The sequence below is a fragment of the Sceloporus occidentalis genome, unplaced genomic scaffold, assembly GCF_023333645.1.
Source record: "Sceloporus occidentalis isolate IW3139 unplaced genomic scaffold, rSceOcc1.0.p SCAF_1, whole genome shotgun sequence".
Lineage (NCBI taxonomy): Eukaryota > Metazoa > Chordata > Lepidosauria > Squamata > Phrynosomatidae > Sceloporus > Sceloporus occidentalis.
Genome location: NW_028316981.1, coordinates 320,768,696 through 320,792,121, shown reverse-complemented (window position 1 = coordinate 320,792,121; position 23,426 = coordinate 320,768,696). Strand labels below are relative to the sequence as shown.

General features: G+C 51.4%; 1 protein-coding gene across 1 annotated transcript in view; it reads right to left on the bottom strand.

Annotated features, from left to right (window-relative positions):
* The window catches only part of LOC149324321 (putative cation-transporting ATPase 13A5), a 51,984-nt gene that overhangs the window by 12,384 nt on the left and 16,174 nt on the right, over positions 1-23,426 (bottom strand). Inside the window, exons 13-23 of the mRNA XM_089488740.1 lie at positions 22,602-22,790; positions 20,725-20,786; positions 13,424-13,571; positions 9,712-9,798; positions 9,025-9,196; positions 6,791-6,911; positions 6,200-6,324; positions 5,036-5,205; positions 3,911-4,018; positions 3,739-3,818; positions 3,371-3,413 (exon numbers count right to left, since the gene is read on the bottom strand). Of these exons, the coding sequence (XP_089344866.1) occupies positions 3,371-3,413; positions 3,739-3,818; positions 3,911-4,018; positions 5,036-5,205; positions 6,200-6,324; positions 6,791-6,911; positions 9,025-9,196; positions 9,712-9,798; positions 13,424-13,571; positions 20,725-20,786; positions 22,602-22,790 (1,305 nt within the window). The remainder of the gene's footprint in view (positions 1-3,370; positions 3,414-3,738; positions 3,819-3,910; positions 4,019-5,035; positions 5,206-6,199; positions 6,325-6,790; positions 6,912-9,024; positions 9,197-9,711; positions 9,799-13,423; positions 13,572-20,724; positions 20,787-22,601; positions 22,791-23,426) is intronic.

Below are 23,426 nucleotides of genomic sequence, written 5' to 3'. Positions count from 1 at the left end.
TGCCTTTCCTCCAGATCAAAGCGGTTCACACGTTACAGCTGTGTGACATGTCACAGTACAAAACAGTATAAAACATCAATGATTACCTACAGTTTGATAAAAAATCCTTAAAAACGATATACACACAGTCCAAGCTCCCAGTTGCGGCTGGGCATCCTGGTCTTATTAGGTGTGCTACTTCCACAGAGAGTGGGGAGGGTATGTGAACTGGAAGAGATGGGTTTTCAATGCCTTTTTGAAGGCTTCCAGTGTAGGGCTGAGTCGGATCTCTTCCGGGAGTGCATTCCAATGGGTTGGGGCTATCGCCGTAAAGGCTCTCTGATGTGTTGCTGTCACAATATACAATATACAAATCTAAAACAATCATTCAAAAGGGTGAGGGAGAAAGTTGATGGGATCAAAGTACACTAGTTCATTTTCCAGAGGGGAAGGAAGGCTTGACAGAAGAGGAAAGTTTTTAGCCTCTTTTTGAATATTTCCAGGGGGGTGATCAGGCGGAGCTCCTCAGGAAGACTATGCCAGATTTGTGGGGCCACCACTGAAAAGGCCATCTGGGATGTAACAACGTATTTGGAAGATGATATTTCCAACAGGTTCTTCCCGGATGTCCTAAGTGTGCGGGGTGGATTATATGGGGAGATGCGGTCCCTCAAGTAACTCGGGCCCAAGCCATGTAGGGCTTTATAGGTGATAACCAACACCCTGCATTGAGCTTGGAAGCGAATAGGCAGCCAGTGCAGATCTTTCATAATAGGTGTTATATGGTCAAATCTGGAAACACCAGTGACCAATCTGGCAGCCATATTTTGTACTAACTGAAGCTTCCGAGTTTGGTACAAGGGTTGCCCCATGTAGAGCGCATTACAGAAATCTAACCGAGAGGTTACCAGAGCATGTACTATGGTTTCAAGGTCCCTTTGGCCCAGGTAGGGTCGCAGTTGGTGTATCAACCGAAGCTGATAGCAAGCACTTCTGGCTGTCGCATCTACCTGAGATGTCAATTGCAGAGACGAGTCCAGAAGTACTCCTGAACTGTGAACTTTGTCCTTCAGGGGAAGTGTGACCCCGTTCAGGACAGGTGGATAAATTTCCTTCCCCAGGCCTGGGGAACCTATCACCAGTACTTCCATTTTCTCTGGATTCAGCTTGAGTTTGTTTTCCCTCATTCAGCCCATTACCGACTCCAAGCAGGCATTTAGAGGAGAGACCCCATCCTTAGTCACTGCATCAATCGGAGACACAGAGAAAGATATTTGGGTGTCATCAGCGTACTGATAACACCGCACCCCATGTCTGCGGATGATCTCTCCCAGCAGTTTCATGTAAATGTTGAACAAAGTGGGGGACAAAATACTTCCCTGAGGGACACCAGATGTCAGTTCCCTCTTAGAGGAGGAAGTGTCCCCCAACTGCACCATCTGGAATCTGCCCGAGAGGTAGAAACGGAACCACTGGAGCGCAGTGCCCCTGATACCCAGCTCTCTCAGGCGTTCCAGAAGGATACCGTGGTCAATAGTATCAAAAGCCACTGAGATGTTCAAGAGCATCAACAGGGCCACGCTTCCCCTGTCGATGCTCAGACGGAGATCATCGACTACTCTAAAGCCAGTTTGAAATGGGTCCAGATAATCGGTTTCATCCAAGACTGCTTGGAGTTGGAAGGCAACAGCTCTCTCGATCTGGCCATCATCAGCACCTTCCTGGAGACCTCCGGGCGGCCTCTCCCAGCGGCTTCATGCAGATGTTGAAGAGTGCAGGGGATGGGGCTGAGCCCTGAGGGGCCCCAGAGGCCAGTGTCCAGAGGGTCAAGCAGGAGACCCCCAGCACCACCTTCCCAGAAGAAAGAACAGAGCCAGGGGAGAATAGGACCTCCAAGCCCATACCAGAGAGGCGACTCAGAAGGATCCCAGGGCCAAAGGTAACAAAAGCGACTGAGAGGTCCAGCAGAACCAAGGGGAACACCCCCCCCAATGTCCAGTTCCCTGCAGAGGTCATCCACCAAGGCGACCAAAGCCATTCCTGTCCCATAGTCCCATTCCTGCAACCTCTTTTAGGGGTGTTGGGACCCTGCCTTGTGAGGAGAGTTCTTAATCCCTTCCCTTAATCCCACTCCTCTGCCGGCCCTCCTCCTCCTTTGGCCTCTTCAATAAGCCAGGAAGGTCAAGGGTCCAGTGTACATGGAGTGGCTCTCGCCGCTAAAATTTGGGCTTTCATCAAACATATGACAATACTACACACAGACACTCTTATATATGTTGTTGTTGCATGCCTTCAAGTCCTTTCTAACTAACGGCCGATATCCTGACATTATTTCATATGGAGGCAGAAACAGGCAAACATGGGGTGTGGGTGCAGGTGCTTATGAGTTTTTGGTTTCCACACAAAATGGAAGTCAGGGAGAGCTTCACTTGAAAGACAAAACAGTGCAGACTTCTGGGGAGAACATGGCAGTTTGACAGGTCTGCTTCAGGATCTCAGCAGCAGAATAGTAACAATAATCGGCTAACTACCCATTAACTGGCGGAGAGGACTCTCTTGGACAACGAGGGGAACGAAGGCCCCCAGCAAATGCTCATCATGGCTGCTTCCCTTCCTGGAGCAGTGTTCCCCAGGCCTGGCTGGCTTCCAGTAAGGAACCTGAGGCTGCATTCTCCGTTTAGAGAACATCTGCCTTAGGAAAGAAGTTCCCTTTTAGAAATTAATTGGTGATGTAAAGAAAGAGAAAGGGACACATCTCCCAGGCCCCGTCTCAGCCCCACACACCGATCGCTTTGGGTGCTCAGACGGTGATAAATAGTGATTAAATAAACCCAGCCCTAACAGACGAATCCACTTCTTCAGAAAGCCCTCCTTGTCCCCGAAACCTCTGTCTGCCATGAGAAGGGGCACAAGATTTTGAATTTTCAAGAAGACATTAATTCCATCCGTGTTTATGGGGAAGGGATCAGGGTGGTACATGGCAAAGGAGTTTATCACATGGGGGAAATGGGAAGCTTAAACAGGGATTATCCAGTCGCGCAATTACTATTAAATTGCAATTAAGATTTTCACACACAGCGGTCATTATCCTGGAAATAACCAGGGAATAACCAGGCAATAAACAGCAACAAATTATTCATGTGGTTTCCCGGTTAATGATTTGTTGCTGTTTATTGCCTGGTTATTCCCGTGTCAATGGTGCTTTCATTGCTTTTGATCGTGACGTTGTGTGAAAAACTTTACTGCAATTGTGCAATTTTCACTGGATATTCCTGGATAATGGTACTTTATTCACATCTTTGTGTGAAGCTCTTAATCGCAAAGACTGCGCTTGCAATTGTCCCTGTGCGATAAACCCCCGCGACAACGCGGCATCATGGCAGGGACCTACCCCACAGTCGTTGGCTCCGTCTCCACACATCCCCACACAGAAACTGGAAGACAGAGAAGACAACATTTGAAATAGAATAAAACCACAGCAGGATCATTTGTAAATGCAAAAATACAGGCACAGAAAGAGCCCCAATATGCCTTTAAGGCGAACAGATGTATTTTTGTAAGGGCTTCCTCTCCTTTCATGGTGGCCAAAAACACAATCTGGGGCTTCTGGGAAAAGAAGCCCATTCTCCCTCTCTGTATTATGAATAACATTTCACAAACTATAACCCAAACCTGCATCCAGCCTGTCTCCCGCTCCTCTTCCTAAATATACTTTCTGGGGCTCCCTCTCTTCTGTACTTTGAGCGAGGCACTACTTACTCCAGTTTCTGAAACTCCTCCACAAGGCTGGACTTCTGCCCTGGAGACATCCTGGCAAACACCGTCCCGTTCACAAGGATCTGCAAAAGGGGCGAGGTTTAAAAACAACGCACTTCCTCCACCTGCAAGAAGAAGGGAGCACCAGCATTGGGTTTCCCTCCTCCCAGCTTACCTTTGGCAGCAAAGTGCTGAAGGAGTGTCTCTGGAGCACCTGGAAGGTCTTCCCATCCAAGGCAAAGTGGAAGCTGCTTTTGCCATCAATGGTAATGTTGCAGGGGTCCTGGAAGACAGGTGGAAATGGGTCCCAGGCTGGGTCCCTGCAGACTTCCTGGGACTTTCATGCCAGTGAAATGCAGACCAATGCAGACCAAGCCAGGTGGGAGAGTGCCAGTCAAAGGTGCCCCAATGTCTCCTCCTGGGAAGAGAAGCCCTGCGCCGCCTGAGCCCCCTCTTTCCGCTGGGGATGGGATGCCATGAGGGAGAGAGGCCAGCTTTCCTGCAAGTCCTTCAGGCACTGGGCCCAAGCACCACAGTGGACTTCTTGGCCAGCCCTGGCTGCCCTTGTGTGCCTTCGAGCCACTTCCAAGTTCTTATGGAGACCCTAAAGGGATCCTATCACTGGGTTTTATTAGAAAGACTTCTCCAGAGAAGAATGGTTTGAGTGATGGACTAGAGCCCTGGAGATAAGGGCCTGATTCCTCACGCAGGTCTGGCTTTGGCCATTCCTCGTCTCTGAGGAAGGGAAAGGCAAGCTCCCTCCGAACAAATCTTGCCAAGAAAACCCTGTGATAGCTTCGCCTTAGGGTCACTCTGTGTCAGTCACAAGAAGAAGGCACACAGTAAAGCCCATGGAGCTGGGCAGATGGCTCCGTCCTTCTTCTAGATAGAGGTCCAGCACCAAGGAAGCCAGCCCCACTCCTCTCCAGCTTCTTAAATGGGGCGAGGATAAGGGCTGGCCTTCACCTTCCAAAAAGAGACGGAGCAAACAGTAATCACACTTTTCCTAATCCTCAGTGAAAAGGGCTGTCTTAACACATCAAAATATGCCCTTGAAAAGAAGAATATCTTCATCCTTCAGCAAAACCAAAAGGACTGGCATTTATTGGTGGTAGTGTGTGTGTGTGTGTGGATTTTGAGCCATCCAAAATCAATATTCTTGCACACACAAAACCATGTGTTTTATGCTGCTTCCTCTTCTTTTGCTTGAAAAGACCCTGCTGCTACAATGCCACTAAAACACCTAGACAGTGATGCACCATCAGACCGAGTCTCTCAGAAGAGCTCTAGAACAGCTTACTTGGTTTCCATCCATGCGTCCTGGTTGTGCGTCCTCCAGCGTCCTCCAAGCGATGGATGCTGGACGGTGCTCCCCCTCAGCCTCCATGGCCTCCACCAGAATGACTCTGCTGCCCCTGGGGACCATGCCAGAGGTTCTGGCAACTGTGATGGCTGTCTCAAGATGGTCGCCTGCAAGGAAGGAAGGAAGGAAGGAAGGAAGGAGCCAACAGGTTTAGTTCCTCAAAGGCTTGGCTTATCAGCAGGCCTACTTCCATCCCACAAACAGGACAGTCCCAATCTATTATATATATTCATGGACTTTCCCTCTATAGTGTCCCAAATCTGTGAATGTGGAAGCAAAGGTAAAGGAGTAGTTTCTTCATCAAATTAAAAAGAAATGCCTGGAGTTTACTATTTACTTGTTACTTGGTATCAGCTCAGGGCCAGGATGCCAAGGACGACGCAAGGGCCTCTTCCCAGGCAAAGGGGCCTGGAGCCTCTTCTGTGTCTCCAAGGAACCCCCTTTGCTTCGTAGGAATGTCTATAACTTCCAAATAGCTGGGCTCAGCCCCATTTTTACCCCTTTGGCCCAAAACGGCAGTCCAGAAACCCAAAGTCCTCCGCAGCCTGCAAAGGTTCAGGCCCAGCCTGCTGCCTCCTGGCAATGTCCATCTGGCCAGGTCCACCAAAGCCTCCAAAAGCCATTGCCAGGAGAGACTGGCTGGCCCTCCAAGGCATGCAAGCTCCCCTTTTCCCAAAACCAAGGCTGTCTCTTCCTGGCAAACGCTGGAGCTGCTCTGCCAATGGACCGATCTGAATTCTCGGCTCATGACAATAAAACGTTATGATTTTTGCTTTTTAAATGAAAAAATTATAAAGGAGTTTTTGTTCACAAAAAAATAGGGGCAGGGCACAACATACATTTTGCATAAAAAAGAGCACAAAACAGAATAATTTTGTTGTATTAGACGGGACCTTTGCACAACACGCAATAATATATTGTTGGGAGCAAAACCCAAGGAAAATGAAAAACAAAACCAAAAAAGCCCAAGTGTTTCTGTCCTTGTGCTCTTGACCACTTTCTTGTACAGGGTTTGTTTTCCCATCATCACTGTCAAAGGAAAGGGCATTTGCCAAAGCATTTAACATCCTTAGGTGAGTCTGGCCAGAGAGAGAAGGGCACCTGTGACCATGACGCTCCGGACGCGGGCCTTGCGCAGCTCCTCCAGGACAGGCCTGGTCTCACTCTTCAGCCGGTTCTCCATGACCAGGAGCCCCAGGAAGGTCAGGCCGGACTCCACTTCGTCCCTTCGAAGGGTCAGAGGGCAACAGAGTTACTCCCAGAAGCGAAAGGAAGAAAAGAGGCGCATCCTGGCCTGGCATGATGTTGAAGCCAGACGTCGCTGGCATCCAGCCTTGCTTGAGTCCAAAGGAAGCCATTCTCCAGTAGCCTTAAGTGAAAAACACCCTCCTCCTCTCTTACAAAGAGGCAGGCTGCATGGCACAGTGGTTTCAATGCTGGACTCTGGGAGACCAGGGCCTGAATCTACACTTGCCCATGGAAATCCACCAAATGGCCATGGACAAAACACAGAAGAAGGCTGTGGAAAGCCCCCAAGGAGGGTCCTTGGCAAGAGGAGCCCAGAAGAAAACACACTTCCCTCCCTCTCTCCTTGGATAAACCCATAACTGACCCATGCATCTACCTCTCTTTGGCCTTGGCTGGTTTCTCCGGCCTCTGGCTACCCAGCTGACCCTCCTCCGGGAGGCTTACCTTTCCAGGCCACCCAGGCTGACCGCTCTCCCCAGGAGCAGCATCTCCTTGTGGGCCAGGGCAATGACCCGGAAGCCCTGAGAGGTGAAGGACCTCAGCTCCGCTTCAAAATTCGGGGGAACTATGGGGGTAGACAGTCTGGGTCAGAGACACATGGGCACAGGAGTTGTTCACCCTAAAGCAGCATCAGCAAGGCTTTCAATATCAGGAGGAGATGGCAGTTGGGAGCAGGAGGAAAGGCAATGGGGACAAAGAACCAAATGCACACGTCTGGACATATATACCGTATCATTGTGGGACAGTTGGCCAGAAGGAGAAGAGGACACTCGACCAGGGCAGCCTTTGGCCCAACATGGCTCCCCTTCCATTCTTAAATGTGGGGAGGAGGCCGTTTGTCTCTGAGACATCATCCATTGTTTAGAGATCCTTCTTTGTTTCAAAAATGGTGCCCTGGTGGCGCAGTGGTTAAATGCCTGTACTGCAGCCATTCACTCGAAACCACAAGGTTGCGAGTTCAAGACCAGCAAAAGGGCCCAAGCTCGACTCAGGCTTGCATCCTTCCGAGGAGGGAGCTAAAATGAGTACCCAGACTGTTGGGGGCAAATTAGCTTACTTGCTAATTAGCTTACTTGCTGTTCACCGCTATGATCTTTGGAATAGCAGTATATAAATAAAACAAATTATTATTTAATTATTAAAAGCCTCTTATGCGAGTTGCCTTTGCATCATCCAGTGCCAATAAATGCCACAAGTTAACCAGGCATTACTTAAAACATGCAGGAGCTTAATCCCCAGTAAATCCTTAAACAAAGGCTGTCCTTTAGAACTAAAAGGAACAATTGATGTATGCAGTGTTCAAACAAAGGCAAGGTTAAGCCCAAAGAGCTTTGTTTCCCTGTGTTTCACAACAGGATTCCGTGAGAAAGAGGGGAAAGACAGAGAGGAAGAGAGAAAGAGAGAAGAGAGAGCAGGTCTGACTTGTTTTGGGTCAGGAAAAGTGGTGGCTATAGCTAAGTGCCAGGGTCCCTCCCTGTTTTGCACCTCAAAGGCCCCGGGTTCAATCCCTGGCAGTGCAAGGCTACAAAGCATCTCTGCCCACATTGACACCAGTGCACTAGAGAAACCCTTAAGGGCTGACCTCCCAGAACTTCTCACTGGTGACCTATGCTGACCAAAGTGCCACTGCACAAGTAGTTGTGCTTTTGTGAAGGTGTTGTTTCTCCAGGGCTTTGAGTGGGGGTCTGTGGGCCATTCTGCAGCAGGAGTGCAGACGGGCACAAGGCAACATCTGCCATCACCTACGGCCGCAATGGGGGGGATCTAAGCCCTGTCTGTGCCGGGTGGATGGACATCTGGGCCATTCCCAGGGCACTGTGCTCTGGGATCTGGCCCTGGCAGCAGCAACTTTCCTCACACAGGCCACCCAGGTGGAAACGCCGCATCGGCCCATCAGTCCTTGGAGAGGCTACCACCGCTGCAGCCGGACTGGCAGGAGATCCATAGATCCATAGGTCTCTTGAGGGTGGGCTCACCTCTGTGACCAAAGAGGGCAGGGGTCACAAGGCTGGGGGCTTGGGAGTCCCTCTGCGCTTTCTTCTCATTGCTCACATAAACAAGCCCATCCTCAGCAGAAGTGGTGGCATATCCACAGAGCTCCTGCACGTACAGAAGCAATGGCCACAGCTCCGGCGAAATGGGACGGGATGATGGTGCCCAGTGTGTAACTTGTGGGCTGGCCTGATATCTGTCTGTCTGCACACTGAAAATCCCTTGCTGACCACAGGGTTTTGGGGGAGACTCTGGGGCTTCCTGGACTTTGCCAGCTCCAGGGCAGGGTCATGTTAATGGGGAATACCCTCAGTATTCCTCTGGGAGTTGCCATACATTGTGCCGATGGGCAGGACCGGCCCTGGGATGAGGAGAGGGTCTTTTGCCCATGCAAAGAGGGTGCCAAGGTACAAGTGGCATAGCACATCCATCATGTGCTCGATCATGACCAACATATGGATGCTGTGGGTCAGTTTATTACATGCATGTATTTGGGAAGCCTGACTGGGCCAGAAACACCTTCATAGGCATTTGCCTGCCGGAGACATTTGGACACTTAGTTTTTGCTGATGCCAGTGTTCCCCAGTATGGGCAGAGCTGGAGTATCTGAGACTGGGAATGGGGTCAAGAGTCCTCCTGGGCTTTGGCCAGGCGCATGGGGGTCAGGATGGACGTTCAGTTCCTACCGGTCATTGGCTGACAAAGGCTGGCCACCACCTCCGGGGCTCCCTTCATGTAGAGATGGCAAGCGTCCTCCTCCTCCTCCTTCTTCCCCAGTTCTTGGGTGATGACCGACATCCGCAGCAGAGAAGAAGAGAAGGGGAACTGGCGCAGGATGGCCATGCCTTCCAGGGGGGCCTATGGGGAGGGAGAAATGGACAGGACCCCCAGACGGACACCTCTGTCCAAGTGGAGGGCGGCACTGGCCACCAAGGGGTTCCGGATGGTGGTTCTGTGAAGGGCTTGGGCTGCCATTTAATGAGGAAAGACAGAACAACCAAACCATTTGGAAGTCACGTTTCTCTTGGAGTATCCCTCGGCTCTAGAAGGGAGGCATCCTGTGGCTACTTGCCCCTGTTCACACAATAATCTGCATGCTGACCTTTTAATCTCTGCTTTTCCAATTCTCTCACCTGCACTTCTGCATTTAATGTCCCCTTTCCTTTTATTGTTTCAGAGAAAGTTCTCCCTGGATCGGGTGCGAGTAGCGATCCGCTGGGAAGACGGCCTGATTTGCCTCCTCCTCTCTTGTCTCCTGGAGTCACTGCCAGCATCATTCCTGGTTTAAGTCTACCTTTGTTTCCAGCCAGGAAAAGGTCATTCTTCCATCCACTTCTGCACCCAGAGCCGAACCCAAGAGGTGGCAAACTTACCTGGGAAGCGGCAGGTCCTGGCTTCACAATGACGCATGCCTCCGGCGCACCTGCGGCCCTCTCCTCTGGACTGGGTTCCTCCAGCTCCTGTCCGGTGGAAAGACACACAAGACTCAAGGCTCAGTTGTATGTGAGATTTGTACAAACTACGTGTGAATGTGTCCAGTTCTGGGCACCACAATTCAGAAAGGACATTGAGAAACTGGAGCGTGTCCAAAGGAGGGCGACAAAAATGGTGAAGGGTCTGGAAACCATGCCCTATGAGGAACGACTTAGGGAGCTGGGGATGTTTAGCCTGGAGAAAAGAAGGTTAAGAGGTGATATGATAGCCCTGTTTAAATATTTGAAAGGATGTCATATTGAAGAGGGAGCAAGCTTGTTCTCTGCTGCTCCAGAGAACAGGACCCGGAACAATGGATGCAAGCTACAGGAAAAGAGATTCCACCTGAACATTAGGAGGAACTTCCTGACAGTAAGGGCTGTTCGACAGTGGAATGCACTCCTTCCGCGGAGGGTGATAGAGTCTCCTTCCTTGGAGGTCTTTAAACAGAGGCTGGATGGCCATCTGTCGGGGATGCTTTGAATTGGATTTCCTGCATGGCAGGGGGTTGGACTGGATGGCCCTGGTGGTCTCTTCCAACTCTATGATTCTATGATTCTATGATTCTATGATTCTATGATTCTATGAATGCAGAACTCGGGTTCTGGAACCGTTGTTCGTCTTTCCGTTTCAGAAAAAGATTGCCAGCTCTTAGCATCGAAGAGATATACTTAAATTGCTTAGGACAGCCCAGAAGGAGAAAGCACTGTAGGTACAGATGATTCCACTTTACTCTCACTTAATAGATCAGGTAAACATGGATTTTGAACACAGCAAACAATTAAAATTTCCAGACACAACTGTGTCTTGGAAGAACCAGAACTGACCACAGAGAAAGTGATGCTGCATTAAAGCTTTAGGGCGCTTTACATCTGATGCAAAACATTTGTTGGGGCAATTGGATTCCGGAGCGACAATGCAACAAAATCTAAAGTATATGTATTTCAAGGGATGTCATACTGAGGATGGAGCAAGCTTGTTTTCTGCTGCTCCAGAGAACAGATCAGGCACAATAGGAAAACAGGACTCCTTCAAATCTTTAAGCAGGGCTCTTGTATCACCTCTTCACCTTGCAAAGCTGGAAATCCATGACTGTGCCATACATACAACCCAAGACAGAGGATCTTACTGAGAATCCCATCAAGGAGAAAAAAGTGTAAAAGGTTGAAGGAGGTAGAAGAGAAATATTTAAATGTATGGTCCATCTCTTTAGAATTGCTAGAGGATTGTTGCTCTTTATTATCGTGTGCCTTACAGTCATTTCCCAATTTAGGACGGCCCTAAGGTCTTCACAGGGTTTTCTGGGGCTGAGAGAGTGTGACTTGCCCAAGGCCAGCCAATAGATTTCCATGGCTGAGCAAGGAATCGAACCCTGGTCTGCAGAACTGTAATCCTGTACTCAAACCATGGTTTTACTGGGACTGCCATAAAGGAGGAAACAGTGTGCAATGTGAAGGAGTGTGATGAGGTGCATTTCTTTGGACCGGTTTGAAGATTAATGTAGATTAAGCGCCCTGAGGCCCTGTCTGTAGAACAATGCCTCCCTGTCCTCCATTCTCACACACCTGATTGCCTGCCTTTGCAATGATGCCTTTGCCAGCGCAGCACACAATGTGCGCAGGAGCCAGCCTCTCTCATGGCAAATTCTATTCAGAGCAGGAAGTATGGACTAAGCTGGGATCATGTTACAGACAAACATCCCTTGAGCGATGCTGATTGAGAAGGCATTTTGCTCACTTGGCAGCAAGAAAAGGAAGCAAGGCTGAAAGCATCCAGAGGGCAGCCTCTCTCCCAGCCTTTCCTGCATGTGCCGCAGCGTCACGTTTGGGTCCCTGTGCCACGTGAGCGCGGAAGACCATGGCTCCTTAGTCCATCTGTCTGTCCATCTGTGCCAGCTTTGCTTGTTCCCACAAAGGCCAAGGGCACAGGGCCGGGTTCGAGTTAAGCTCAGCTTCGTCAGAGAGAGGGTTTGGCCATTGTCTTCTGGTTTATTCAGGAGACATTGGAGGGGCTTTGCACGGTCACATCAGCATCCCAGAGCGGTCACTCCAGACCACAGCCTTGTCATCCTCACTCTTTCCTCTCCCCACAGAGACAAAGGCTCTTCCTGCTGCTCTTCTCTTGAAGGTAACTGCAGCCAAGTTGACCTCACCTTATGGCCACCACTCTATGAATGAGAGGCCTCCAAGCCACCCTCTCCCCACTAGCCCCTCTTAGAACATTGAATCAGAGAGTCATAGAGTTGGAAGAGACCCCAAAAAGGGCCACCTGGTCCAACCCTCCTCTGCCATGCAGGAACTCTCCATCAAAGCAACCCTATTGACAGAAGATGGCCATCTAGCCTCTGTTTAAAGATCTCCAAAGAAGGAGACTCTACTACTGTCCATTGCGGGAATATCTTCCACTGTCGAACAGCCCTTACTCTCAGGAAGTTCTTCCTAATGTTGAGGTGGATTCTCTTTCCTGCAGCTTGTTGCATCCAATCCTCCATGGTGTCCTATTCTCTAGAACAGCAGAAAACAAGCTTGCTCCCTCCTCAATATGACATCCCTTCAAGTATTTAAACAGGGATCATATCATATCACTTCTTAACCTTCTCTTCTCCAGGCTAAACACCCCCAGCTCCCTAGTAGTTCCTCATAGGGCTTCATGGTCTCCAGACCCTTCACCATTTTAGTCACCCTCCTTTGGACACATGGCTCCAGTTTCTCATAGAATCATAGAATCGTAGAGTTGGAAGAGACCGCAAGGGCCATCCAGTCCAAGCCCATTCTGCCATGCAGGAAATCTCAATCAAAGCATTCTCGACAGACAGCCATCCAGCCTCTGTTTGAAGACCTCCAAGGAGGGAGTCTCCACTACACTCTGAGGAAGGAGTGCATTCCACTGTCGAACAGCCCTTACTGTCAGGAAGTTCCTCCTAATATTGAGGTGGAATCTCTTTTCCTGCAGCTTGCATCCATTGCTCCGGGTCCTACTCTCTGGAGCAGCAGAAAACAAGTTTGCTCCCTCCTCAATATGACATTCCTTCAAGTATTTAAACAGGGCTATCATATCACCTCTTCATCTTCTTTTCTCCAGGCTAAACATCCCCAGCTCCCTAAGTCTCTCCTCAAAGGGCTTCATGGTTTCCAGGCCCTTCACCATTTTAGTCACCCTTCTTTGGACACATGGCTCCAGGTTCTCAATGTCCTTTTTGACACTGTTTTGCCCAGAACTGGACACAGCATTATTCCAGGTGGGGCCTGACCAGAGCAGAATAGAGTGGCACTATTACCTCCCTTGATCTAGACACTATACTTTTATTGATGCAGCCTAAAATTGCATTGGCCTTTTTAGCTGCCACATCGCACTATTGACTCATGTTCAACTTGTGGTCTACTTGGACTCCCAGATCCCTTTCAGACGTAGTTTCAGGTGTCCCAGGTGTCCCCCATAATCCTATATCTGTGCTTTTCATTTTTCTGCCCTAAATGCAGTACCTTACATTTCTCCTTGTTGAATGTCCTTTTTGAATTGTTTTGCCTGGAACTGGACACAGGATTATTCCAGGTGAGGCCTGACCAAAGCAAAACCTCCCTCGATTTTGACATGAGAAAAAAGAGGACTCACCCATCTGGTTCCCTGGAACATCTTGAGGTCCAAGGGGTCCCCCTGAACCTTCCCGTCCAAAAGCAGCAGCGAATGGCAGGTGGCCATGGCCTGGCACAGCGGTCCCCAGGGCAAAGGGCGGCCGGAGAAGCGGTGGACTGGCTGGAAACTGAGGCAAAGGCCAGAATTAGCATTTGGACCCTGACCCAAGGAGAGGCATTTGAGAGGTCAGCACCTCTGTCCTCAGCTCAGACCAAGATCTTTGCTTTGCCTGTTGTAGAGCCTTTTTGTTTGGTCAATTTCCTTATTTATTTATTTAGTACATTTATATCCTACTTTTTCTCCAATAATTGGATGCCAGGCAATTTATACCAGTAACTTAAACTCAATGCAAAGTAAAAGCTATCCAAAAACAACAACAATAAGTATACACTTGTCCTTCCATATTCACTAGGGTTAGGGGCACAAGACCCTCCTGAATCTGGAAAAACCTCAAATAACAAAAACACCATGGTTTTACCTGAGAGGTCACCTCTCTAGGAATCTCTCGGTCCTCCAGGGCAACTCTGTGGTCAATGTCCGACAGACACCAACCATAGAACTGCGATGGAGGAGCTACAAAGGCCTAGTAGAGTATCCTCTCTAGGAATCTCTTGGTCCTCCAGGGCAACTCTGTGGTCAATGTCCGACAGACACCAACCATAGAACTGCGATGGAGGAGCTACAAAGGCCTAGTAGAGTATCCTCTCTAGGAATCTCTTGGTCCTCCAGGGCAACTCTGTGGTCAATGTCGGACAGACACCAACCATAGAACTGCGATGGAGGAGCTACAAAGGCCTAGTAGAGTATCCTCTCTAGGAATCTCTTGGTCCTCCAGGGCAACTCTGTGGTCAATGTCGGACAGACACCAACCATAGAACTGCGATGGAGGAGCTACAAAGGCCTAGTAGAGTATCCTCTCTAGGAATCTCTTGGTCCTCCAGGGCAACTCTGTGGTCAATGTCGGACAGACACCAACCATAGAACTGCGATGGAGGAGCTACAAAGGCCTAATAGAGTGTTCTCTCTAGGAATCTCTAGGTCCTCCAGGGCAACTCTGTGGTCAATGTCCAACAGACACCAACCATAGAACTGCGATGGAGGAGCTACAAAGGCCTAATAGAGTGTTCTCTCTAGGAATCTCTAGGTCCTCCAGGGCAACTCTGTGGCCAACATCGCTGGAGGAGCTACAAAGGTCTACTAGAGTGTTCTCTCTAGGAATCTCTAGGTCCTCCAGGGCAACTCTGTGGCCAACGTTCGACAGACACTGACCATAGAACTGCGATGGAGGAGCTACACGGGCCTAGTAGAGTATCCTCTCTAGGAATCTCTAGGTCAGGGGTAGGCAACCTTTTTGAGCCAGAGGCCGGGTTGCTGTCCCTCAGACAACTGGGGGGCCGAAGCAGGGGTGGAGCTTCCACCCTCCGGGGGCAGAGCCGCATGCTGGGGGCGGAGCTTCCACCATCCGTGGGCGGAGCCGCATGCCAGGGGGGAGCTTCCACCCTTTGGGGGCAAAGCCGCATGCCGGGGGCGGAGCTTCCACTCTCCGGGGGCGGGGCCAGCGTTGGAGGCCTCCCCCTCTTTGCCAGCCCCTGAGGGGGCCCCAAGCCCCATCAGAGGCCGGCAAAAGAGCCGGCTGGGGGTGCCAGCGCTGGAGGTCTCCCCCTCTTTGCCAGCCCCTGAGGGGGCCCCAGGCCCCGTCAGAGGCGAGCAAAAGAGCTGGCTGGGGGCGCCAGCTCTGGATTCCTCCCCCTCTCTGCCGACCCCTGAGGGGGCCCCAGGCCCCATCAGAGGCTGGCAAAAGAGCCGGCTGGGGGCACCAGTGCTGGAGGCCTCCCCCTCAGGGCCCTTCCTCCACCAAACCTCCCTCTGGAGAGAGAGGTCTGGCGGAGGAAAGACCCTCAGGGAGCCCAGGACACCGGCCCGCCAGGCCCTGGGCTCCCTCAGGGGCTTTTCCTCCGCAAGACCTCCCTCCAGAGAGAGAGTTCTGGGGGAGGAAAGGCCCCCAGGGAGCCCAGGGGGGCGGCCTGCCAGGCCCTGGGCTCCCTGGGGTTCTTTCCTCTGCCAATCCTCTCTCTCCGGAGGGAGGTTTGGCAGAGGAAAGACCCCAAGGGAGCCCAGGACGCCGGCCCACCAGGGCCCTGGGCCTCCTGGGGGATCTTTCCTCTGCCAAACCTCTCTCTCAGGAGGGAGGTTTGGCGGAGAAAAGACCCCCAGGAAGCCCAGGATGCCGGCCCTCAGGGCCCCTGGGGGGTCTTTCCTCCGCCAAACCTCTCTCTCCAGAGGGAGGTTTGGCAGAGGAAAGACCCCAAAGGAGCCCAGAATGCCGGCCCGCCAGGCCCTGGGCCCCCTGGGGGGGTCTTTCCTCCGCCAAAACTCTCTCTCCGGAGGGAGGTTTGGCGGAGGAAACATCCCGAGGGAGCCCAGGATGCCGGCCCACCGGGGCCCTGGGCCCCCTCAGGGGTCCTTCCTCCGCCAAACCTCTCTCTCCAGAGGGAGGTTTGGCGGAGGAAAACCCCCAGGGGGCCCAGGATGCCGGCCCTCAGGAGCCCTGGGCTCCCTCAGGGGCCCTTCCTCCGCCAAACCTCCCTCCGGAGAGTGAGGTCTGGGGGAGGAAAGGCCCCCAGGGAGCCCAGTAGGGAGCAGGAGTACCCCCGCCTCCCTCCTGCCCGGCCTGCGGCTGTGAGGCAATCGCGGGCAGGGCGGGAGGGAGGAGGAGCACCGCCGCCCCCTCCTGCCCTTCCAAGGATTAGAGAAGGAGCTCCTCCTTTTGAGGCTGGCTGGCCAATGGGGGCAGGCTGGAGCTCCAACAGCCCGCCCCCTGCCAGCAGCCCTTGGCCAGCCAGCCCCAGGAGGAGAATCTCCTCCTATTTAGCCCTCCATGCGGCCCTGCAGGCGCACACAGGACTAGAGGAAGCCGCCGGCGGGTGGGTGGCGGCGGTGCACTGTCTGTGGCCCGCCTTCCTCGCTACCACCACCGCAATACCGCCTCCGCGGGCCGGTTTAGGCCCGCGGGCCGGGGGTTGCCAACCCCTGCTCTAGGTCCTCTAGGGCAACTATGTGGCCAACGTCTGACAGACACTGACCATAGAACTGCGATGGAGGAGCTACAAAGGCCTAGTAGAGTATCCTCTGAGGCGCGTTACAGACGGCGCACCTTTCCCTGTCGGATCGGGGCATCAGCGGCCAGAGCGGCAGCCGCTGAAGCCCTGATCCGCTGCTTTCCAGGCTGCGGGGAAACAGCAAAAAGCCCCTTCCCTGCAGCCTGGAAAGGGGTGTCCTTGGGGCTTCAAGCCCCAAGGACACCCCGCGGCGGCGGGGAGAAGGCGAAAGGGGCCGTTTGGCCCCTTTCTCCTTTGGTCCGCTGGGCGTAGCCGTGTGAAGGCTGCGCCCAGCGGACCAAACCAGGAAGGACCTCCGAAACGGAGCTCCTTCCGGGGTCGCGGAAAGGGCGTCCTAGGCGCCCTGCTGCGACCCCAATACATCACAACCGCGCCTCCTCGTTTGGAGGCGGCGTGGTTGTCACGTATCGATGGCAGCGGCCGTGTGGAACGGCCACCACCATTTTGTGCTCGCGGAGCGCGCACTAGGGTTAGGGCGCGTACTTTTTAGCCCGTCTGTAACTGGCCTAGGAATCTCTAGGTTCTCCAGGGCAACTCTGTGACCAACGTCCGACAGACACTGACCATAGAACTGCAATGGAGGAGCTACAAAGGCCTAGTAGAGTATCCTCTCTAGGAATCTCTAGGTCCTTCAGGGTAACTCTGTGATCAACGTCCGACAGACACCGACCATAGAACTGCGCTGGAGGAGCTACAAAGGCCTAGTAGAGTATCCTCTCTAGGAATCTCTCGGTCCTCCAGGGCAACTCTGTGGTCAACGTCCGACAGACACCGACCATAGAACTGCGCTGGAGGAGCTACAAAGGCCTAGTAGAGTATCCTCTCTAGGAATCTCTCGGTCCTCCAGGGCAACTCTGTGGTCAACGTCCGACAGACACTGACCATAGAACTGCGCTGGAATAGCTACAAAATGGTCTTTCAGTGCCATTTTTAGTTAAAGTAGATCACAGAGTTGCACTGGAGGACCTAGATATTCCTAGAGAGACCATATTAATCAAATCCGCAAATATCAAAGCCGCAAATATGGAGGGATGACTATAAATATAAATGTCATTGAAAAACAATTAAATGATTTATAAGGTTAAAACAATTAAAATATATTAAAAGTATATATACAAACCATAGAATCCTAGACTTGGAAGAGACCCCCAAAAGGGCACTGATCCAGTCCAACCCCATTCTCCTTCTGCCATGCAGGAACTCTCAAAGTATCGCCATTGACAGATGGCCATTCAGCCTCTGCTTAAAAACAGCCTCCAAAGAAGGAGAATCAGCAGAAGCCCATCATAGTCAGTTTCTAAAAAGCCTGATGGCATGAAAGTGTTTGGACTTTAGGAGGGAGTCCCAGAGTCAAGGAGGCTTTCTGCATTGTTCCACCAAAAGAGCTTGAGAAGGTCCTCCGAAGTCCATGGCAAAGGGCTGCAATGGTTGCCTCCTTTGCCCCCAGAGTTGCCCTGCAGCCCTTCCTTCCTTCCTGGGCAAAACGGCCGGAGAAGGCCAGGAAGGGCTTGAGGTCAAGGCAGTGGTCCTCCTGGCATCTGAGAAAGAGCCTTTTTGGAGAAGCTCACTCAGACTGAGAAGGAAAACTCAAGCAGCGCCTGCAGCCTCTTGGGACCTTCTCCTTGGAGGCCCTGCAAGGGACACAGGCGAAGGCGGAGACATTGGACAGCCTTGCGGGTGGAGATACAGTTCTACACAAACACAGTACACAAACACTAGGAGAAATCCAGTCTGTCCACAGAGGGGTGGACCATCTACAGAGCCGGAGTGCTGCAGCTTCCACTTCTCCTGACCTTCACTGGATTTTGTTGTTAAATGCCATCAAGAGCCTCCATCTGAGAGACCTCCAGGTCACCCCAAATGTCCCCATCCCCTTCCTCGGGTCTTCCAGAGTCAGAGGAGGCGTTGTGTCTTCCTAGGCTGGGTCTGTCCACCTGGAAGGCAGTCTCCCTCATTCCCTGTCACCTTCTTCCTCACCAAGCGTTGCTGTCTTTTCTAGGCAGACATCGTATCTTCCCATGATGGGTCCAAACACGAAGCCCAACACTCAGATTCCCACCCAAACGTTAAGAGGAACCTCCTGAGAGTAAGAGCTCTTTGATCTGAGATACAGAGTGTGGTGGGGTCTCCTTCCTTGGAGGTCTTTAAGCAGAGGCTGGATGGCCATCTGTCAATGGGGATGCTTTTAGATTTCCTGCATGGCAGAAGAAGGGGGTTGGACTGGATCAGGGTCCAACTCTAGGACTCTATGATGGTGGAAAATGCTCTTTGAGAGTGTGTTGGAGCCTCCTTCCTAGCAGGCTGTCTTTAAGCAGAGGCTGGATGGCCATCTCTCATAGAACTGTAGAGTTGGAAGAGACATCAAGGCCCTGATCCAGTCCAATCTCCTTCTTCTGCCATGCAGGAACTCTCAATCGAAGCATCCCTATTGACAGAGGGCCATCCAAAGAAGGAGACTCCACCACAATCTTTCAATGGGGATACTTGGATTGTGAGTTCCTACATGGCAAAACAAAGGGGTTGGGTTGGGTGGCTCTTTTGGGGGTCTCTCCCGTCTCTAGGATTCTTCCAGGGACCCCTTGGTTTGCTCTAGCTGTGACTGTGTCTTCAAAGCTCCTGGGGACATATGGCAATCCCATGGATTACTCAGAAGGGTTTTCTTAGGCAAGGAATCCTCAGAGGTGGTTTTGCTGGTCCCTTCCTCTGAAAAGGAACCTACAGCCCCTGTATTCATTGATGGCCTCCCATCCAAGTACCAACTGAGGCTGACCCTGCTCAGCTTTCAAGATCATAAGGGACCCAGTGTCTTTAGGGAAATGTGTACCTACACTGTGTTATTATGTGCCTCCATGTCGCCTGTCATGAACTTTGTAGGGTTTTCTTAGGCATGGACTCCTCAGAGGTGGTTCTGCCGGTTCCTTCTTCTGAAACCGAAGAGCCTCCAGCACCTGTATTCATGGAAGGTCTCCCATCCAAATACCAACTAGGGCTGACCCTGCTTAACTTTCAAGATCAGAAGGGACCCAGTGCCTTAGGGAAATGTGTAGGGTTTTCAGAGGAGGTTTTGCCAGTTCCTTCTTCTGAAACAGAAGAGCCTCCAGTGCCTGGCAGTCACTGGCAGTCACTCACTGGACCCTGACCAGCTCCCAGGGTCACCCCAAAACCTCCCCCCCATACCCTCCTCTTGGCATCCAGGAAGGACATCTCCCAAAACCATCCTTCCAATGCCCCCCCCAAACCGGTTTCTATGTTTAGAAGGAAGCCTCTCCTGTTTGAAGGAGGCTTCAATAAACCTGGCTTCCAGGAGCTCCTTAATCTCTTCTCACCAAACAGGACAGACAAGGAGGGCTCCTGGGCTGAAACCGCTGTGGCTGCTGGCCTTCCTCCATTTATTAATCTCTTGGGTCGAAAGGCCAGAAAACCTGACTCCTTCCTCCTTTGGTGGCTGCCTTCCCATTGCTTTGCGGCTCTTGTTTGGTTCTTGCTTTGAAAACAACGGCTGCATCCTCACTGGAGACATAACCAGCGGGAATCCCTTGTCCTCTAGTTTGCGTCCATGGCTCTGGATCCTGTTCTCTGGAGTTGCAGAAAACAAGTTTGCTCCCTCCTCAATATTCCGAAGGCAGAAGAAGCCTTAGGAAACTTAAATGGCCTTACAGAGGCCAGAATGAAATACTGGCCAAGGGATGTGAAAATCTGTTTTCATTTTCCTGATACCTTTTTCCTCATCCTTGTTTTCCAATGGGTTGCATGGAAATCCATTTTCACACATCCCCCCGCCCCCCGGATGTATGTATTTATGTACACATTTCCCCTAAATTGCACAACTCACTGACGAAGGTGGAGGCCTTTAAGTCTTTTCCCCCCCAATTACACACATTTTTGCTGTCTTGTCTTTGAAAACGCATGGACTGTTTTCTGCATGTTTTACTTCTCAGAAATGCCCCGTGAGTCTTGCAAACATGTGAATGTTCAACAAGAGACAAGCGCTTTCTCACAACAAACGTTGTTGGAGATGCTAAAGTGCTGCTTCTAGAGACACAAGACTGGTCTGTGGACAGTGGTCTCTGCTGTGGGAGGAAGGCAGGAGATAAACAAACATAAATAACAATGATGATGATGATGATGATGATGATGATGATGATGATGATGATTTCTTACCTCCTTTTCTGGCAAGGAATGGTGCCCCAGAGATCGAGCCCATCTTCAGTCAAGGTGCCAGTCTAGGTCCAGGAAAAGACAGGTGAGCCAGGAAGAAAAAGGGACCCTGGTTTTTGGCTGGGTCCCAATGGAGGGGCCAGGGACTGAGCACTTGGGAAGGGAAGGGAAGGAGGGAGGGAGGGCAGGGGGTCCAGAGGGAAGGCCCAAAGGGAAGGCCGCTCGCTCGGTCAGTCTCTGGAGGGCTTCCCTCCGGCTAAATCCATGGGATCCAAACCTCTGGCCTGTTTTTAATCTTTTCATTTATATTTCGCCTGATCTGGGACCCAAGGTGGCTTCTAACAAGGATAAAAACAGACAAAGCTAAAAACCAGGTTATAAAACAAGTCAGAGCAAAATTAAACAAGATAGCATATTAAAATGACATTAGTTTTAAAAAGTATAATAAACCCATACTGGAGGCTGACAGTGTAAAAAGGCTCCCCGTTTTACGGAAAGGCCTTTCCTTGCTGGCCAAGGAAGGGCCTCCAGCAGAAGGGAGCCCCACAGATTGTCTTTGGACAGAGAGGCGGGATAAAAATAAAGATTGATCATTGATTATTGGGACCAGCCCCCCAAAAGGTGGCCCTCTTCTCTGGCCTCTCCAGGCTTCTTGGAGAGCGCTGCTGAGCCTTGCTAAAATGCAAAGACTGGAGATGGACAAGACTTCTTATTAGGACTGCTATAGTAAGAGAGAGGCAGTGTGGTGGAGTGGTTATTGGAAGAGGCTTTGAATCCCCCTCCGGCCGTGGAAACCCACTGGGCAGCCTTGGGCAAGTCACACTCTCTCAGCCTCCTCAGAGGAGGACGGCCAGGGAGGCAAGTCCCCCGTGACCAACCTGGCCAAGACGGGTTCGCCTTCGGGTCTTCGTAACCCAGAAAGCGACATGGAGGCACACAGCAGTAGCAGCAGCAGTAGCAGCAGCAGCAGCAACCCAGTGGGGCGGACTTTTGAGTTCTCCAGATCTCTTTCTCAGAGACCAAAGAGACGCCAAAATTAGGGCCCAGAGGAAGAAGCCAGGAGCACACAAGTCTGTCCAGATGTGTGTCCAGCTGTGCCTGCCTTGACTTACAGGAAGGAGGCAGCAGACTTAGGGCAAGAGAGGAGTCCGTCAAAGAGCCCAAAGGAGGCCAGTTCCATGGAGTTTATCCCATGGAGGGTGAATTGGCGAAATCCCACGCAGAAACGGGATTTGCGTTTAAACCCAAGCCTTGTTTGTCAGTTGCGTTGCAGTGAAAGAGAAATAACAAGAAAATAAACCAAATAGAAAACCGATTTGTACTTTTGGATTCTTGTTTGGTTCTGGTCTGTAGCTCACAGTTTAGAATCGCTCGCTTTGATGACTTTGCGTTTGGGTTATTTTTGCGTTATTTCTCTTTCGCGCAAACGCCTTCTGATAAACATCCCACAAATGTGGGTTTTTCCCCACTTTCCGTTTGGGTTAACCCTGAATGTTGCATGAAAAACAACCCGCAAACTCAGGTTGTTTTCAGTATAAATTTAGTTTCTGCAGAGGATTCGTCCTGTGGGATAGACTCCTATGGCCCTTTTGAGCACCCTACAAACTAGAGTCCCTATAGGGAAGGCATGGCAGATGGGGGTCAGGAGGCTGAGAGGGAGAAAGAGAGGCCGGCCTGATCTGTCAAATGGGGCTGCTTTGATGAAGAGTTCCTGCATGGCAGAAGAAGGGGCTTGGACTGGACAAGGCCCTTCTTGGGGTCTCTTCCAATTCTAGGATTCTACCATTCTTCCTGTCCTCCCCCAAAACGTCATCCACAGTCCTTCCCTCCAGAGCCACCCTCAGACCAGCCAGCCTCCAAAGGACATCCAGGCCACACACCTTGTCGAAGCAGACCAGGTTGATCTGGCCGCAGATGTTGATCCTCTGTGGGCTGATGCAGAAGATCTTCTTCCTCTTCAGCCTCCTCTGAGCGTAAATGATGCCCGTGGTCAAGGCGGCCGGAATGGCAGGAGGGACAGCGATGGTCATGAGGAGCAGCGCCATCGCCACTGTCTCTGAGACAGGCCTCTGGGAAATGGCGCAACAAACACACATCAGGTGGAGCATGGGAAGAATGCTGCTATGTTTCCAGGAGAAGGGCAAGGAGGATCCACCGCAGAGGGAAGACCAGAGCAGAGTTTCTGGAGGGACAGGTGGGCACCAACAGGGATCCAGGAAGGAGCATAGGCCATTTTTCACAGCATCATAGAATCATAGAAGAGACCCCAAAAAGGGCCATCCACTCCAGCCCTTTCTGCCATGCAGGAACTCACAATCAAAGCATCCCTATTGACAGATGGCCATCCAGCCTCTGCTTAAAGACCTCCAAGGAGGGAGACTCCACCAAAATCTCAAAGGAAGAGTCTTCCTCTGTCGAAGAGCCCTTACTGTCAGGAAGTTCCTCTTAATGTTGAGCTGGAATCTCTTTTCCTGGAGCTTGCATCCATTGCTCCCTTGTGTCCCATTCTCTGGAGCAGCAGAAAACAAGCTTGCTCCCTCCTCAATATGACATCCCTTCAGGTATTTAAACAGGGCCCCCATCATATCACCTCTTAACCTTCTCTTCTCCAGACTAAGCATCCACAAGTCCTTAAAGGAAAGGAGGATTCCCCTGGAAAAGCCATGGCCATCTTGCGCACTGGGCTGGAGATAAGCTTCCTTGCC